At 37.3% G+C, this 17026-nt stretch overlaps 2 protein-coding genes across 2 annotated transcripts; both read left to right on the top strand.

The window, feature by feature from the left end:
• Nucleotides 1-6679: 6679 nt before the first annotated feature.
• Nucleotides 6680-6988, top strand: LOC149004221 (uncharacterized). The gene has a single exon (XM_089168588.1). It carries the CDS (start codon nt 6680-6682, stop codon nt 6986-6988), a length of 309 nt encoding a protein of 102 aa, XP_089024714.1.
• Nucleotides 6989-12926: 5938 nt separating this feature from the next.
• Nucleotides 12927-14168, top strand: LOC149004222 (protein S40-6-like). The gene has a single exon (XM_089168669.1). It carries the CDS (start codon nt 13100-13102, stop codon nt 13790-13792), a length of 693 nt encoding a protein of 230 aa, XP_089024795.1. The 5' UTR covers nt 12927-13099; the 3' UTR covers nt 13793-14168.
• The last annotated feature ends 2858 nt before the right edge of the window (nt 14169-17026 follow it).

Raw genomic sequence — 17026 nt, forward strand, 5'->3', positions numbered from 1 at the left:
GGCGGAAAAAATTATGACGAAAATTAGAATTTGATAATTATTTTAAAAATATTCTATTTTAAAAATATTTTTATTAGAGAAATATTTTTTATATCCAACCATGTGGCAAATTTTCCCTAAAATTAACTGGTTGACTTGTCGTATAGAAATTAAAAAGAAAAAAAAATGAATTAGTTTTCTTTATATTTTATTTTAGACTTTGTTAAACATTATTTTATTTCCTTCGATTCTCTTTAAGCATTTTATTGCACTTGGGTTTTTGTTAATTATTTTAAAATTAACAAATTACATGTCAATGTGGTTCAAGTCTTTATATAAGTCTTGCTATTTTCACATAGAATCTAATATTTTCAGATTTATCTCATAAATTTCTCATGAATGGTGATAATGTTATACTCTTATACTATATGAATACGTATGTGGATTTTTTTGGTCATCGCCAAATTAATCATAGTGACCGGCGGCTCAGGAGCCTAAGGAAGGTGTGATAAGAAATGAAGTTTGAATCCACGCTACTTGTTTGGCAAAGAAATTATATTTTGTGGCAGAATATAAATCAAATGATTGTTATTGATAGGTCGTTCTAATTCTTGGTTCCATGCATGTTCTCATTTTGTAACTTCATTTCTATCCCAAGAGCTTAATGGCATAGCTGACTTCTTGGCAAGGAGGTGTTGTCGGTGCCAAGTGCGACTCTTTGGCCTTCCTCCGCTCCCTAGTTTTTGGGTTTTGTCGAGTCTGGTGTTTTAGTTTAGTTTCTTTAAATTTAGTTGGAAAATAATTGGTTGAACCTGGCCGGTTCAAGAGCGAACCGACGAAATTGGATGGTTTGAACTTTGAAGTCGAAGTAAGGTCGAAATTTGGGTCCAAGAGCGAAAAAAACCAGATCAGCAAGGAGGTGTGAACGCGGTTAGGGATCGAATCTCAGGCCGTGTGAACGCGAAGGCAGAAAAGGAATCTTTTAACTTAAGACGTGACGGGTTAGCTTTTTTTCCACGTGAAAATCCAAAGACTCATAATCATTGCCTTTTATCATTCGGAGATTAAACAAGTAAGGTTCACTCCGACGTGGCAAACGGTACTTTCTGTTTTCTTTCTTTGTATGGCTGTCGTCTCTCTCACGTTCTTCACCGCCTATTGAGAATCCAGCCGCTCATACCAAAATAAATAAATAAATATTGTACTAATAAGTTTCTGCCACGTGGCGTTATCGTCCGTACAGATAAGATAAGTTGAAATTATCTTCGCCCACCAACTTCATCGACCTTTACACGTGGCAGTCAAGTTAGGTAAACGGGATCTTTCTTGTTCAGATTTGAGTATTTATCCAATTGAGCATTACATGTACATGGCACGTTGCCAACCTCATCAACCTTTTAAGCAGCCAACTCTAGTAGAAGGAATCTTTCTTTGTTCATATTACATATTTTGCCAATTCAGCACCACGTGGCAGACAAGTCAGCACCATATGGCATGTGGCAAAAGTCCAAATATATTGTAGGCAAGAAAATCTAAATTCCAAATTTTTTTTTTGATAAATAAGAATTTTATTCAAGTGACAAAAGTCGAGGTTGAGAAGAGCATATCTACAAACCAAGGAGATGGCAAAAGCCACGGAGTCATGCTTACCATTAATTGAGCCTTCCTAGCTACGTAATCAACTGCAGTATTAATTTAACCACGAATAATTAAAATCTCAAACTTACTGTAATGCGAAAGAGAAATAATTGTATTGCATGGATGAAAACAACACAAGGACAAGGTACCTATGAAGAACAATGGGAAAGATTATCTACCTTACATGGGTTTTAAGATCTAACTTTAAGGTATGATCAAACCTATATATATACCCTAAGGTTATGTTAAGAAAGCAAGAAACAACTATATTTGAGAAAATTACAAGGATTTCCAACATGGAAGAAACATCTAAGTTGAAATCAATATTCTTCAGCATTGTCTCTAGCTACTTATACTTATATGGCGAGTTAAGGTTTGTTACTTTCACTAAATCAAGGGGAAGAGATCTCCACCCAACATAGGGTGAGCCCCCTCACTTCTCGTGACATTCTAAAGATGAGTCTCCTGTTAGGGATACCGAATGCACAATCACGAATAGAGAAGAACACAAGCAAAGCATACAAGAGGGATTTAACGTGGTTTGGCAAAATCATGCCTATGTCCACCAGAGAGAAAAGGAGTTCCACTATTTCAGAAAAACCTTACATCACTTTCACACCCACAAAGTACTATCCTTTGTTTTTCCCGAATCCTTATCTTCAGAATAGGTTCTCCAATCCCCTACGGGGATTGATGAGTCTCCATCCTATATATGATGGATATCTACCCTTCCAATCCCTAGGGCTTGTTTCAAACTCCTATATAGTTATATCATTCTTCATGGTTTCTTCAAAATTTCATGAGAAGAGATCAATACATCATGATACTACCTTCATTAATACATCATGAAGAAATGAAAAATGATTGTTTATAGAAATATACTAGGAAGGTCTATTCCCATTAGGTTTCTTAATATGTTGCCCTTGTTACTATTATCATTTCTATCAAAACAAAAAGAAAAACAAAAACTATTATCATTGTTGTTGGTATTATATTATTATTTTAGTGTCACAAGATGGTGGTAGCAGTAGCGGTGAATGTCATATTATTATGTTAAATCTTTGACTTAGGTATCTTAAATTACTTTTTGAGTTTTCGTACTCAAATAATATTCATAAGACTTTGACATTATAAATTTAGGTATATAAAATTTACGATTAAATTCACTAATTATTTTCAAGATACAAGGAATTAATCCTGTTGTTGCTTTTTTTCCGTATAATTTAAAGGTCTAGTCAAGCTCTTTTTTTCAGAAATAAATGAAATAACAAAGAGAAACAATTTTAAGATTAATCTATAACTCTAACCGAACAATGATTTAATCGAGTCAGCCATTAACTAATCAAGCAGCCGAAAATTCAGTGTTAGATCATGCTTTTAAAAATGAAGTCAACCAACCCAACAAGGTGATTAGGAGATGAACTGCAAATATATAAAGTTATTGACTATGGTATTTATAAATTATGCTCGATAAAATTACATTAATTTTCCTCTTGGGACCTTAAAATCAGCAAATGGAGCTGAAAAAAAAATAGAAAAAAGAGGAAAGAGTAGAGGGCAGATGAGTAGTAGTATGTGGTTGCATGTTAGGTGTCCTCTGATAGAGGATCGGCACCTAATGTAACCTTATTTATTTCAAGAATTATATATAGTCAAACAAATTTATGATAGCTATGTTATACCTTACAAGTTTTATATTGACAAGTGAACCCATCCAACATGCTTACTGATCATTATCAAGCAAATGTATAAGAGTGGGATTCCTTTATCTGTCAGATTCAGCAAGAGGACTTACCTCTGAGTGTTGATAAAGTGGATCATATACACTTAGAACTTAGAAGTGAGTTTTTCCTAAATATGTGGTAGAGAGATGTGAAAGGAACACAACCCTTTGCTTATTAAGGTAGAGGATTCAGACTCAAACTAAATTAGAAAGATGGTTAAACTTGAGATCTAAGAGAAGGGATAAGGACTGATGTGTACACCACTTAAAGATGGTTCTCTGAACAAGTGGTAGGGGTGCAAGTTTGGCCTTGGTGGCCCTGACCAGCCCTAAGCCTGCCTTGAGCCCGAATAGGGCTTGGGCTAAAGATTTTGGCCTTAAGGGCAAGTTAGGGCCAAAATATTCTGGTCCTGAACTAGGGCCAAGGGCGGGCTTGGGATTACTCTCTAGCCCGCTCATCCCATCCTGGCCCGTCCCTGATTTTGGCCCTAGTCTTGGCCCTGATCTTGGCCCTTTTGGCCCTAATTCTGACCCTAATCTTCACTCTAATTTTGGCCCTAATTCTGACTCTAATTTTGGCCCTGATTTTGGCTCTGATCTTGGCCTTGATCTAAGCCCATAATTTTGGCCTTGATTTATGACCATGATTTTGACCCTGATTTGAGTCTAGAACCTCCACCCATATGTAGATGAATTAATTATAATCTACATGGGTGAATATTTGACACATGTTAAATTTTAAAAACATAATCATGTTTCGTAAAAAATTAATGAAAATAAATTATATATTCATTACCAATGTAGTAAGCATCCACCTGATTTTGGCACAGTCCTGACCCTAATTTTGGCTCTAATTTTAATGTTAATTTGACCCTAATCATGTATTAGATTATTACCTTAATATTCACATTAACATTGATATACTTATAAGTCTTGACTATGACCTTTAGTCATTTTGATCATATTAGACTATGAGTTCACTTTTTATATTATTTTTAAGATAATTTTTATTTTTCGAACAAAGTTTTCGAAATAAGTCATTTTAGTTCCAAAAAATCATTGATTGTTTTTTGGGACTAAGTTGAAATAATATATTATAAATAATAAAAGCTAGTATATAGAGAATTAATATCTAACAAATCTACACCCTAACTTCTCATCATGAATATTGACATCTTTCTTTTGCCTCCAATGTGATATTTCATAAAAATTAAAAAATTACAAAAAATTAAAAAAAAAAGAAAATAAAATAAAATAAAAAAGAAAAGAAAAAGAAGAAGAAGAAGAGATTTATTAAGGACAAATAGCTATGTTTGTAACTAAAATATAATTTTCTTTAACTACGAAAAAAATATCAATATTAAATTATCGTTGATTTACTTGTTAACAAAGTTTTGAATATGATTTTTTTTAACAATGATATTAATGGGAGGGATTTCAATTTCCATCATCAAAGAAATGAGAGACTTTCAGAGATCAATATAGAATTATGGATTATGAATTTATTTATGTTTAAAAAAACACTATCAACTTATTGATTATTTTATCATTTTGTATGAGCTTGAATCATCTTATATTTCTATGAATTTTATTTTTAGTTTACTTATGATATTTTTATTTTTATGAATTTACATTTAATATCTTAAGTCCAAGGATAGGACCAATTAAGGCTAGGGCCAAGATAGGGTCAATCAAGGCCAGGGACAAGGCTAATCAAGGTCAGAGCCAATTAAGGCCAGGGGCAGGGCCAATCAAGGCTAATCAGTGCCAATCAAGGCTAACCAGTGCCAATCAAGGCTAGGGACAGAGCTAATTAGGGTCAAGGCCAATCAGGGTTATGGTCAGGGCTAAGGCCATTTATGGTCAATCAGGGCCAACCCATCCCGACTAGGTCCAATTAGGGCCAATTAGGGCGAAAATGGGCTTGGCTTGGCCCTGTAGGGCTTAAGGCCAGGGATAATATTCCATGGGAATGGGCTCATATTAGAACATATAGGGTTGCGTTTGAGATTGCAAAAGTTCAGCCCAGTTGCATCCCTAACAAGTGGTATCAATAGCATGCCAGTGATGAACAATAAAAGAATTCATATTGATTTTCGGAAGCTAAAAGGTTACTTTATAAAAGAGAGAGGATTAGGGTTAGTGTATATTACTTTGGATGACAGAGGATTCATATAATTAATGAAATTCGTCCACATGCTCATAGGGAAATTAGGTTACCCTAATTGGGCGCAATTACCTAACACCATGTGAGAACATGCAGAGAGAAGTTGGGGGGAGAAGTTGGGAGTTGGGGGTTGAGGATTGGGTTTATGGACATAATATGAAATAGATGCACCTATATGCATGGTTTGATCTATTCCCAACCACCCATCACTAAACAAAAATGTTAAGAAATCTATGTTTCATTTAAAGTTGCGTTTGGTAGTCAACAAAAGAAAAGAAAATTTTCAGAAGAATTTGAAATTTTAGAGGAAAGATATATTTTCAGACAATCCTTGTATCATTATTATCACCATCAGTTTTTTGGTTTTTTTTTTTTTTGGGGGGGGGGGGGGGGGCTACTAAACGGTTTAACTGTCTGTTTGTTGTAACAAAATGGGTGCAAAAATGAGGTATTTTTAATGATTTTTTTTGGGAACACGTATCTTATATGATAGGAAAATGAAGAAATAATACATGACTCTATAATAAATCCTTCCACTGGCATCATTTTGAACAATATTAAACCGATGCATGGATTGCTCTATTTGGATTTGAAGTGTTAGAACTCTTCATTTAGGCGAAACTAAAGATTCATGTGAAGCAGTTTAGATGCATTGCATTTGCATTATGCCTTAGCTACTTTCTCATGGAATGAAGTTTCCCTTCCTTGCTTTCCGCCCTCTCAGGCTCTCACACAAAAAGGTAAATGAATCTGGTCTATTGAGTTCCGACACACCCGGCACTGATTTCGTTTTAGCCCAGTGGAGAAGTGTAAAGCTGCAATATCTTATCCATGGCTTCTCCTGAATATAACGAGTTCATACTAATGCTTGCTGGGTGGATCAAACATGGATGGGTCCGAACCAGATAATGCACTCTCTCTCTCTCTCTCTCTCTCTCTCGCTTTTCGGTGGAGTCAACAAGTCATTTAATTTCTAATATGAAATTCAAATGGTTTGGCATAAAAACCGGCACAAGCCATGTGCTTTCTTGATCTTTGCTTCCACTTATTCCTTCTTTACTATTGTCTTCTCCCCCCTTATATTTTAAGCTTTCTGCATCACTTTTTCTATTACATGTTCTCTTTTTTTTCTGAACTCCTACGGCATTGTGAGTAAAGTCCAGAATCCCAGCATGGGTAATTGCATGGCACCTTCACCAGTAGCAGAAGATATCAGAAGTGCAAGCTTGTCTTTCCCTACAGAGGCTGTGAGTAGTAGTAGTAGATCGGGAGAGGAGATTAATGGTGGTGTTGTCAGGTTGAGAATAGTGATGACCAGACAAGAACTGAACCGGATTCTGAATTACAAGAAAGAGAACTCCAGTTCCAAGTCCAGAGGTTCCTTCTCCATTGAGCACTTCTTGAACAACATCAAGGAGAGTGGCAGGATTAAATCAAGTCAATGGAAACCAGCTTTGGAAACCATTCCAGAAGACCATTGAACATCATAACAACTTCTCCCATTTGATTGTAAGCAACAATATTTACAAACCCAACTGGTTTTTTTTTTTTTTTCCCATTGTAAAGGTATCATTCTTGTATCCCCTCTAACTAGCAAACATAATCGAATACATTGTACTAGTTTCTTCTCCATTTCTTTCTGCTTCTGCAAATCTGTAGTATCAAGCTATCTGGTAAATGAGCACAACGCATTATTTTGGTATCCTTTTGATTGCATTGGGCTTTGGTGCATGGGCTTTAAAAGCCCATGAGAAATCATTCAAACATGGATAGTACAAGGATGGAGGATGCTCACTAATCACGAAGCAATGTGGGCCTGAACTCTCAAGGCTAGATATTTTTCGAATACCTCCTTATTCGGTCCAAAACGGAAAAAAAAGAGATCATGGATATGGAACAATATCTGCAGCATCTTACCCTTTCTAAAGAAAATGGTGGCAACAAAAATCGGCAATGGAAGAGAAGCATCTTTTTTGTTTGACCCATGGATACAACCTCACAACAATCAACAAACTTTCACACAAATCCAGGAACCACATAACTATGATGTCTAGGCGAGAAATGCTAAGACTGCACAAGTAGCAAACTCGAAATGACTAGGGGAGTATCTTCTTATCCACAATCAATCTTACATTGCTCTCCTTAAAACTCTACATCTTTCCCTGAGTAAAGACTCATGGCAATCACTTCTATCTAACAATGGAAACTTTTCTTCCAAAGTGGCAGCAATGGAGCCATCAAAACAAAAAGTTCATTATCAAAATGGCTCTCTTTGCTCTTGGTTGAAGTTCTTCTAGAAGCTGCCCGTACACCCCAAATTTAAAGCTTCTTTTGGCAACTGTTACAAGATGGACTGCCAACCAATTCAATCCTTGCACAATGGACAACATCAAAACCCAAATGTGTCCTCTGCGAAAATGATGCAAAATCAACTTGGCACATTTTCATCTCCTGTGAATGGACCAAACGAATTTGGGCTGCTAGCTCACTTGGACTGCATTTGGACGACTTCACACAGCAGCCCTTTTTACAATTATGCACAACTTTCCTTTCTATCCCTACCCTTGATAAGAATTCAAAAAACTGGTTAATCTCATGATTATAATCACATGTTACTATATATGGCAGGAGAAAAAACCCAAAAATCTTCAACAATCAACCACCCCAACCCTCTAAAAATCATACACTACATCTCTTTCTAGAGTGGAACTCTTCATCAAATGTCAAAAAGAACCTTTGAATCACCTATTAATAATGTTGGCACATTAGATGTAATGACTACACTCACTTGCTTTTGCCACAATATGTGTGCCACTAATGAATTTCATTCTCCCATTTTATTATGTGCAAGGGTACTTAACGCACCACTGTAGGATGGAATGCAGATTTATTTTGGGAAGGACAACTAAGATATATTAGCACGGGAAGCTTAGACAGTGGTGACATCATTGAAGCTACTTTCATTGGACTTAATATAGGAGTAGATCAAGCCCACTCTTCAGTCTTCTCTAGTCAAACTTGCAAACATCTGGTGCAACTTGTAAGAAACAGTGGACCATTTTTGACAACCAAAGAAGCACAATCAGTGGTCGATTGCTTATGTCCTTATTTTAGCACATATAGCTTCTTGTATAAACAATACAGACATTAGTGTTTTCCAGAACCCCAACCTTCAACTATGGTTTACCACCTTAGCTTATACATCCTCAATAACTCTAAAGAATACTTGGACTATAATAGATGTATTTCAACTATGTAATTGTCCTTCCGAGTAATATAGTCTTTATTTCTATCCAAAAAATAAATAAATTTATCACCTCCAAGAGCTGAGCTAATAAGTGAAGAAGGAAAAAGCCAAACCATTTAATGATTCAATCCTGGAAAATACAACACGTAGTGGTCTCTAACTGCTTCATCGATTCCAACCTCAGAATCACCACCTAACCAGGAAGTAGAAATGGACCCGGGTCCAAGCTCAGAACCTGGCCCAGTTCGGGCCCGTAGCACAAACACTGGTCATGTACAACAGCAAGTGGTTGGCGCACTTGACTGTTTATGTCTATGTGGTCTCTAGTGCTTGTAAAAAGGACATTGTGTTAAATGGTCACTGTAAGTATTTCTTTATCTGAAAATAACAGGAATAGGATAAAAGATATCAAAGTGCAGTGATACTAAAACTAGCCTGGCCCATCATCAGGGTATTACTGTTCTATGATGTGGGCCTGACGAGACTAATTGCATAAGAGACCCATAAAGGATTGTGGGCCCCACCTAAATCAGAGTATCCAATCAAAATCTGTGGTGGTGGTTCATAGGTTAAGAGAGGGGGAGCCCACCACCACCACCACCTAATGGGTATCTGATCTAAAGATGACCTCTCTATTCTTAGTGGGTATTGGATCAGGGGATCAAGAAAAAGAAAAGACTCAAAATTTTTGTTCAGAGAAGTAGTTATATTCGTGGGCCCAAGTAAATCAAGGCCCGGGCCCATCATCCAATTGCCTTGGTTCAAAATTAAAGTGCTTCCTGTTCAGATTCCAACCTTCATGTGTGTTGCAGCACCAACCACCCAATCTCTACAGCAACCTCAAGTTACCAATAGTGGAGACAACCCCATCCAAGGCCACTTACAGGCTTTCACTCTATGCAATCTTCTGTAGAATGGGGACATGATAAATTTGGCCTTGTAGTAATTTTCATGTGTCCTCCTCATCTACTACATGATAGGTTAGATAGAAATTCGAAAAGACCGGGCGAACCCGATCGGTTAACCGACCGAAAGGAGCTCGTCAATGAACCAACAAAATTTGGGAAAAAAAGCAGTTTTCCATAGTACAAATCGGAACCCGAAACCGGATAGGTCTGAAAATCAATGCTGAACTGATAAAAATCAAAATTGAAGTGGAACCAGAACATAAATAAATAAGAATCTATATAATTGAATTAGGAATATCATATTTGTTACATGACAAACCCAGACCACTCCCCAGATGATCCAACCTAAGGAATGAATACCATATGCCTCCATCAAGCATAATAGACCATCCATAGTTTTGTAATGGATTCTCTAAAACTGTTTGATGTTAAGAAAAGCTATTACCTATTTATAAATGGAAAGTAAAGAAGAAAACCTTTTTTTTTTGGCAAAGATTCAAAACCTTTTTGTGTACACTTGATTCTATGTATGCAAATATTATTTTTGAAACTATGTGCCTATACAGTTGGTTTTGAACTTCAGTGGCCAGAGACTAAGCAGCCCCACCTGAGGCTTGGCTTAGGCATCTAGCAAATTGGTTTTATGTGAAGACAAATTTAAACTATTTGGGTACTAAATTCAAATAACAGAGCCTATACAGATCTTCAGAACATAATTTCATTAGAGAATCACAGGACCTGTGTTCAAATCTTTAGTACGTATGGTACAAACTGTAGAGCCAGCATCAAATTGTGAGGGAAATGAAAATCATGATTAAAATGAATTATAGGTCACCTGAGTTCTCAGAGACAATTAAACAAACAGTTGTGGAACACGAGGAAAGACAAACCCATGTAAAGATAGAACTTGTGGGTGTAGCTCGTGGGAGAGCTGAGATTGTAGGTGAGATTTTGATTTTGAAACCAACCAACCAAAAAGACTGTTCTTTTGTGTCTAGGATAATGAAATCTCCTGAATGAGATCAGATCTTAATTGACACTCAACTACTATTCTTCTTGATATACAGACATGCACGGGTGGGTGGCGGGTCCCTTCTCTCCCATTGATTGAAAGTCTGAAACCATCACGGCCATGGCAGTACGTGCAAAGACGTAATGAGACAGCATCAGCTGCTTCTGCAATGGCTGAGCATGACAGAGAGAAGCGATTGTGGCTCTTCATCGTTCTGCGCCTTCAGTTTTGATGCTTGTAGTGTCCCATCTTCAGAAATAGGTACACAGTACCGACTAAACAACAGATCATCCACTCGGGATTTGGTAAGACTACAACCCCTCTACCCTGAGTCCTTGACACCCCCCTTCAATCACACATTCGGGAGGAAGTGCTCAGTAGCACACTGTTGCGTAACCGAGGTTTCGATCTCGACTGTTCGCATCACAGTATTGTGCATTAATTGCTCAACACTAAAGTCAAACTTGAGTTAAAGTGGAGATCCTCTCCACTCACGTGTAACCCCATCACTCGACATTCACATAACACGGGGCATGCACGTGTACCATATAGCGTAGATCCTCTCTCCATCCCTTGCCCTTACATATGGGTTCGCGTTGTGACAAACTCAGTGTGAGTGAAAGGATGGGCAGACAGCCTGCCTGGGTGGAGAGGATCTGAATTTTGTACCACGTTCAGGTCATATATGAATATGAGGGGACGGCCAGCTGTCTAGGTGGAGAGGATTTGAACTCAGTAAAATATTAGATCATGTCCTGAAGACATCTAAAATACTCACCCTAGGTAGCTGCAACCAAAAGGAGCCCTCCAATTCTTATCATTAGGCCATCTGACTTGCATGTTTATTCCTAAACCTAAAAAACTGATTATAACCAAAATTACAAGGAACATTCTTTGTTGTTTATGAAAACCGAAAAACAGATAAATGTCTTTGATGTCAGAGTTTACAAAATAATAAGCCTTCGTGACAATAATAATTCGACTTTTCTCTATGTATCCATGATAACGATTAAAGCCCAATGGTATGACCCATAAAGGGTAACATTTGGCAAACCCAGTTTCATGGTCGACTGGGCGCAAGTCAAGAATAGTAATAATCGGGTCAGCCTGGTTCGGTCCATCTCCATCAGCTGACCTGGCAGATTTGAAAGACTCCAAAATTATTCCAAAAACGGCAAACCCGGAAACCCGACCCGTACCTTTCTGTCAATGTTTTTCGCTAAAAAGGCCTTTTGTATCTAATCATAGGGCCCAGGCCCAACCCTTGGAAGGTCTCTGATAGCGAAACTTTCTTTGGTTTATTTTGTATCGACAAAAGACGACCGGCACTCGTATGGGCCCCACCTCTTACCTCCTTTCTCCACCGTTCAATGTGCCCCTTAGCCTCAGCTTTTCAATGATAATAATTGTACTTATTTTTGTTTTTTTATATTATTTCCTTATTTCTTTTTAAAAAAATTAATCTCTTTTTAATCAAATCTCATGTCTTAATCTTTCTTTATTATACTAAACCATCTTTTCTTTCCCCACATCAATCAATTACATCAACTAATCAAATCTTTCAAGTTTAAAGATAAGTATCAAACCCGACCTATTGAATCAGCAAACAGTCTTAAATAAATGCACAACCAACACAGTATTACACAACACTGAAGTTGAACCCTTGAATCGCTTAAAACCCTCGATTTGTTTATGGAATTATCTAGATAGTCATTAATGTGATGTGAGAAATTTCATTTACGTACTGTATAATTGCATGGAAACTGCAGTTTTAATTTATGGTACATATATTAGATAATAGTATATCATCTCCAAAATCTAATGGGGTTGGAATGTATTTTACGGAATGAGTGGTTAGTAATCGGACACGTGGCAAGATTATTGAGGGCATCACACGTGTCGGGAATTGACAAGGTAAGTAGGTAGAGGGTGGGATATAGCTAGCCATATAGGGTTCATGTACCCACGTGGAGTGTAAGATCTGATTGGGTGGAAAAATCCAGTATTTGAGAGTACTTGAGAGGGTGAAGGCGAAAAGGGGGCCCATTAGGTAAAGAGGTGGGGGCCCAATACGTCGAGCCCAAGAAATGAAAATGGGAGATTACGGTTTCATCTTTCTATGTCGTGGCTGTAATCTCCAACATGATTGGAGGACTCAAATGAAATGCAATTGAAATGTAAGTTTGTAATCCAAATGAAGTTTTAAAGGAAGAAGAAAGGCAGAGCCTGAGTTTCTGAAAATACTATATAAAACCCACTTGGGTTGTGGTTCCAGAGACCAGCTTCATAGAGAAATTAAGAGAGTTTCAGAGCCATTTAATGGCGTAGATATCCGACGAGGGTTGTCGGAAAAATCCACCGCCGGAGCCGGTAGAGCATGAAAATGATATAATTGAAGACGAGTCTTTCCGATTCCTGTAATTTAATGGCCAAGGGTCGGAGACTTGGGTTCAGTAGTCGTCAGGATCGGTTACTGGGTAGCTTTAGCTATGGTGGTGGTGATGATCAGAACGGCACGAGGGATGTGTCAGAGCTGGTGGAAGAGGACGTATGGTCCATGGTGGATGATATGGAGAACATGGAATTGAGTGATCATAATCGAGATGATCATGGGAGACATCCATCACCATCCATGTCCACCACCGCAAACGGGTGGAGCTCAGCCAGGAGTCGCCGGAGAAGCGGTGGTGGTGGAGGTGGGAGAAGAGAGGAGCGGCGGATGGTGGTGCAGGGTGGGTTATCGATGGCTTTCGTCGATGATCCAGATGGAAAAGGAACGCCACAGGGATCAAGAATCGTGCATCAATTTCGAGGAGGAGGCGGAGAAGGGCAGGAAAGCCACCATATGGCGACGTCGGCGCCGGTGAACGTGCCGGACTGGCCAAAGATACTGAGAGTTAACTCGGTGGAGTCAATGCATGACTCGGACGGGTACGAGTACGAGGATGGCGATTCGACGGAGTGGGTCCCACCACACGAGTACCTGGCACGTGAGTATGCGAGGACACGTAAGATGACTGCCACTTCTGTCTTGGAAGGTGTTGGTCGAACCCTCAAGGGTCGTGATATGAGCCGGGTTCGTGATGCCGTTTGGAGTCAGACCGGATTCTATGGTTGATTTATTTTCAATTTATTATCATTTACAGGAATCCATGAAAAGGACTCTGTCTCTACGTCAGCTTTGAAGAATTCAGATATTTTTCGCCGTGATCAACTTGGGAAGCCCTTTTTTTTTTCTTTCTTTCATTTTTCTGGGTTCTGTTAAAAATTTGTTCTTGGGCAATGATTCGATGAGTGAACGAAAATCACTCTGCAACGTTTGAGCCTGTCTCTCTCTAGTCTGTGTTTCTGTCCATTAATGGAGGATGGGTAGTAGGGACAATTGAACTGCAAAATTGTATTTAGACGATTGATCCATCTCTATTTGATGGTATCCTAAGAGATTCTTGGTAACTGTTTTGTTTAGATCAATAGCAGATGATGGATTTTACTTCTGGTTCATTTTTCAGGAAACCAAAGTGTACATGGATCTGAAAGTACAGAGATGATAATCAGGAGTAAGGGTTAAGTCACCGGTTAGGGTTTTCTGAAACGCAAAGACAAACGGTCATAACAAATCGTTTTTGGTTTCTAATGCTGTTGCAGCAAAACAATCTGGCCTACAATTTTGAGCTTTCTGGATAGAATCCAATTAAGTTAGGGACCCTTTGCCTTTAACTCATATGTGGTAAAGGAGAGAGACTGATGAGAGGTCCCACAGCTTCACAAAAGATCCAGAAAACCAGAGGGAGAAAGGGAGATTAATATGAGGACGACCTTTTAGCCACTAATAAAAAATCTCATGCATGAACTCAATAGTCCTTTTCACTTTCAGCTTTTCACTAGCTGGATTTGAAGAGAGATGAAAATGGTTCAATGGATCTGAAACAAAGAACAACAAAGATCAGATATAAAATGAAGGAAAATGAATTTCAGATGAGATGAAATTGATGGATTGAGAGATGGTTGGGTGAGTGCCGTTTCTGGGTTGCCTTTGTCCAGGAAAAGGACAGCTTTTTATTCTAGCTGACGCCTGACTATGGAAGAGTGATCTTTGATTTGAAGAATTGCCAACTGGGTTATTCCATGGTTCATCTACAAACATATGTAACTTATGAGAAATGCATTCCATGGTTCATCTATATATAAACATATGTAACTTATGAGAAATGCATTCCATGGTTCATCTATAAACATATTTAACTTAAGAGAAGTCCATGAAGAGAAGAAGAGAGGCAAAGAGAAAATAGCTACCTGGGTTATTAATTCCATGGTTGATCTATAAACATATTTAACTTAGAGAAATCCATGAAGAGAAAAAGACAGGCAAAGAAGTTGGAAGGGATAGAAAGATGTAATTCTAGAAGAAGGATTTCAATTCAGAATTCAGAGAGAAGGGCCCATTGATTTTGTCATCACTCACCTGATTCCTGCTTCTGACATCAATGGGTTTTTCTCAGTATTATTTTTGTTTGTACTGTTGGAAGCCTGAAACTCTCCTTCTTTCCTCACATTTAACTGAATTATTTAATCACCTCAACTATATTTTTGCTCATTCTGCATTCAATTATTGAGTTTAAATCTCTTTATGAGTTGGAACTCAGACCTGTCACATGATTCATAAATTTTTCCAAAGATTGTAAAGAAATAATCCAAGTTCCCAACCTCAAGCTTACATGCCCAACAAAGATCATTTAAAAACAATTTAAGTTCAATGAAATACATGTGAGCTCATGAAGATTACTTCTCCTGCAGATCTGCTTTCATATCTCAAAATTAAAATTTCTATTATTATCACAGTACTGTCAAATATTTCATTGCTCTTTTCTTAGTGGACTCAACAGTTTTCCATCCAGAATCTTCCACCGGACCAAGAAAAAAAGGAGTGAAAATAACCATTCCTTTGAAGATTCGTATCAGATTTTATATTCTGTGTTTCAATTTATCCTTTAAGAAAGAATATTCCACATGACCACAAATTTATTAGTTTTTTCCCAAACTACCAAAAGGGGATTTTGTTTCTCTCTTTGCAATGCCAAAAAAAAGTTTCTGGAAAACTATAAATTGACTAAAGATAGCCTCTTGGGGTCCTCCCTGTATGAACAATTACATTGGATCTAGGTCACATTAATTGTAACTTTTAGGACAATTGCACATTTCGATAAATCCCATCTAACTTATATATTATTACTCATTCAAGTCCCCAAATCATGCAAGAAATCTTTCCTCTCTCTCTTTCTCTCTTTCTCTCTTTCTCTAACAAATTTTTATTGCAATACCATAGCTGTAGAAGCCATCTTACAGAAGTCTCAATTTGATCCAGTTTCTACGTAAGCACGCAAATAGTAAATGCACACCATAATGGCAAATAGTGTACATTAATATCTGATAGAATTTTAATGATTTTTTGCCTCATTATTCTACTAAGAAGGACCACATGAGCCCTTTGGTTCTTGTCAGTCTTGATTCTCATGGTTAGGTTAAACATCTACATCATTCTCCTATCAGAAAACAAATCATGCCTCAAAAGCTGTACATTTAGAGATATATATGGCTCAGTAAGATGCTTATATTCATTAGGAATACACAAAAAAAAAGTTACAATCTCTCTTTACACCTCTTATGTTCATAAAGAATTTCCTGTAACCCCAATAATGGAAACAATTTCTGATATATTCTCATCTAGCTAAACCCTAAAAATGTTCCTTAGGTGCTAAGGAGAGACCTTTTATTGGATGAATAGTCAAAGCACCAGCTGTATACATACACTATCCATATACAAAAACTGGAACTTTAGTATTAATAGGACCCATATATGGATGATGGAGTATATTGCTTTCTAGCTTTTTTTTCGCAAACCTTGTTTTTTGTATTTGTTTGGTTTTCGCATTTATCGACTACGATTGTTGAAACGATCTCCATCTATGCTTTTTTTTTGGGGTTAAATGTAATTAGTTGTTATGACTTTTTCATGTGCTTTCCCAAGTGGTTTTCTCTTGTGTTTATGAGATTAATTTTTGAGCAATGGTGCTTTGCCTTATGATTGTTTTAAAGAAGAAAAGGGATTTGGACTTGGTGACAAAAGTAAATTATAAAGCTCTTATTGCATGAATGTCTCTGTCAAGTATATGAGTTTCTTAAATGTAATAATGTTGCATGTATCTTTCTCTAAGCCAGTGAAACCTTTCATCAAAATTCATCATTGAACTTGGTTGATCATAGATGAACAGTGAAGTGCATTAATTATTGAATTTCAAAAGAATACTAATGATCATGATAGATTTATTTTTGTAATACTAACCATATGAATCTA

Source organism: Hakea prostrata, chromosome 9 (assembly GCF_041222555.1).
Source record: "Hakea prostrata isolate BN-2017 chromosome 9, UWA_Hpros_2, whole genome shotgun sequence".
NCBI classification, from domain to species: domain Eukaryota; kingdom Viridiplantae; phylum Streptophyta; class Magnoliopsida; order Proteales; family Proteaceae; genus Hakea; species Hakea prostrata.

Bases quoted from the DNA above. Each gene is read 5' to 3' on its own strand.
- LOC149004222 (XM_089168669.1), top strand. From the start codon at position 13,100: ATGGCCAAGGGTCGGAGACTTGGGTTCAGTAGTCGTCAGGATCGGTTA.
- LOC149004221 (XM_089168588.1), top strand. From the start codon at position 6,680: ATGGGTAATTGCATGGCACCTTCACCAGTAGCAGAAGATATCAGAAGT.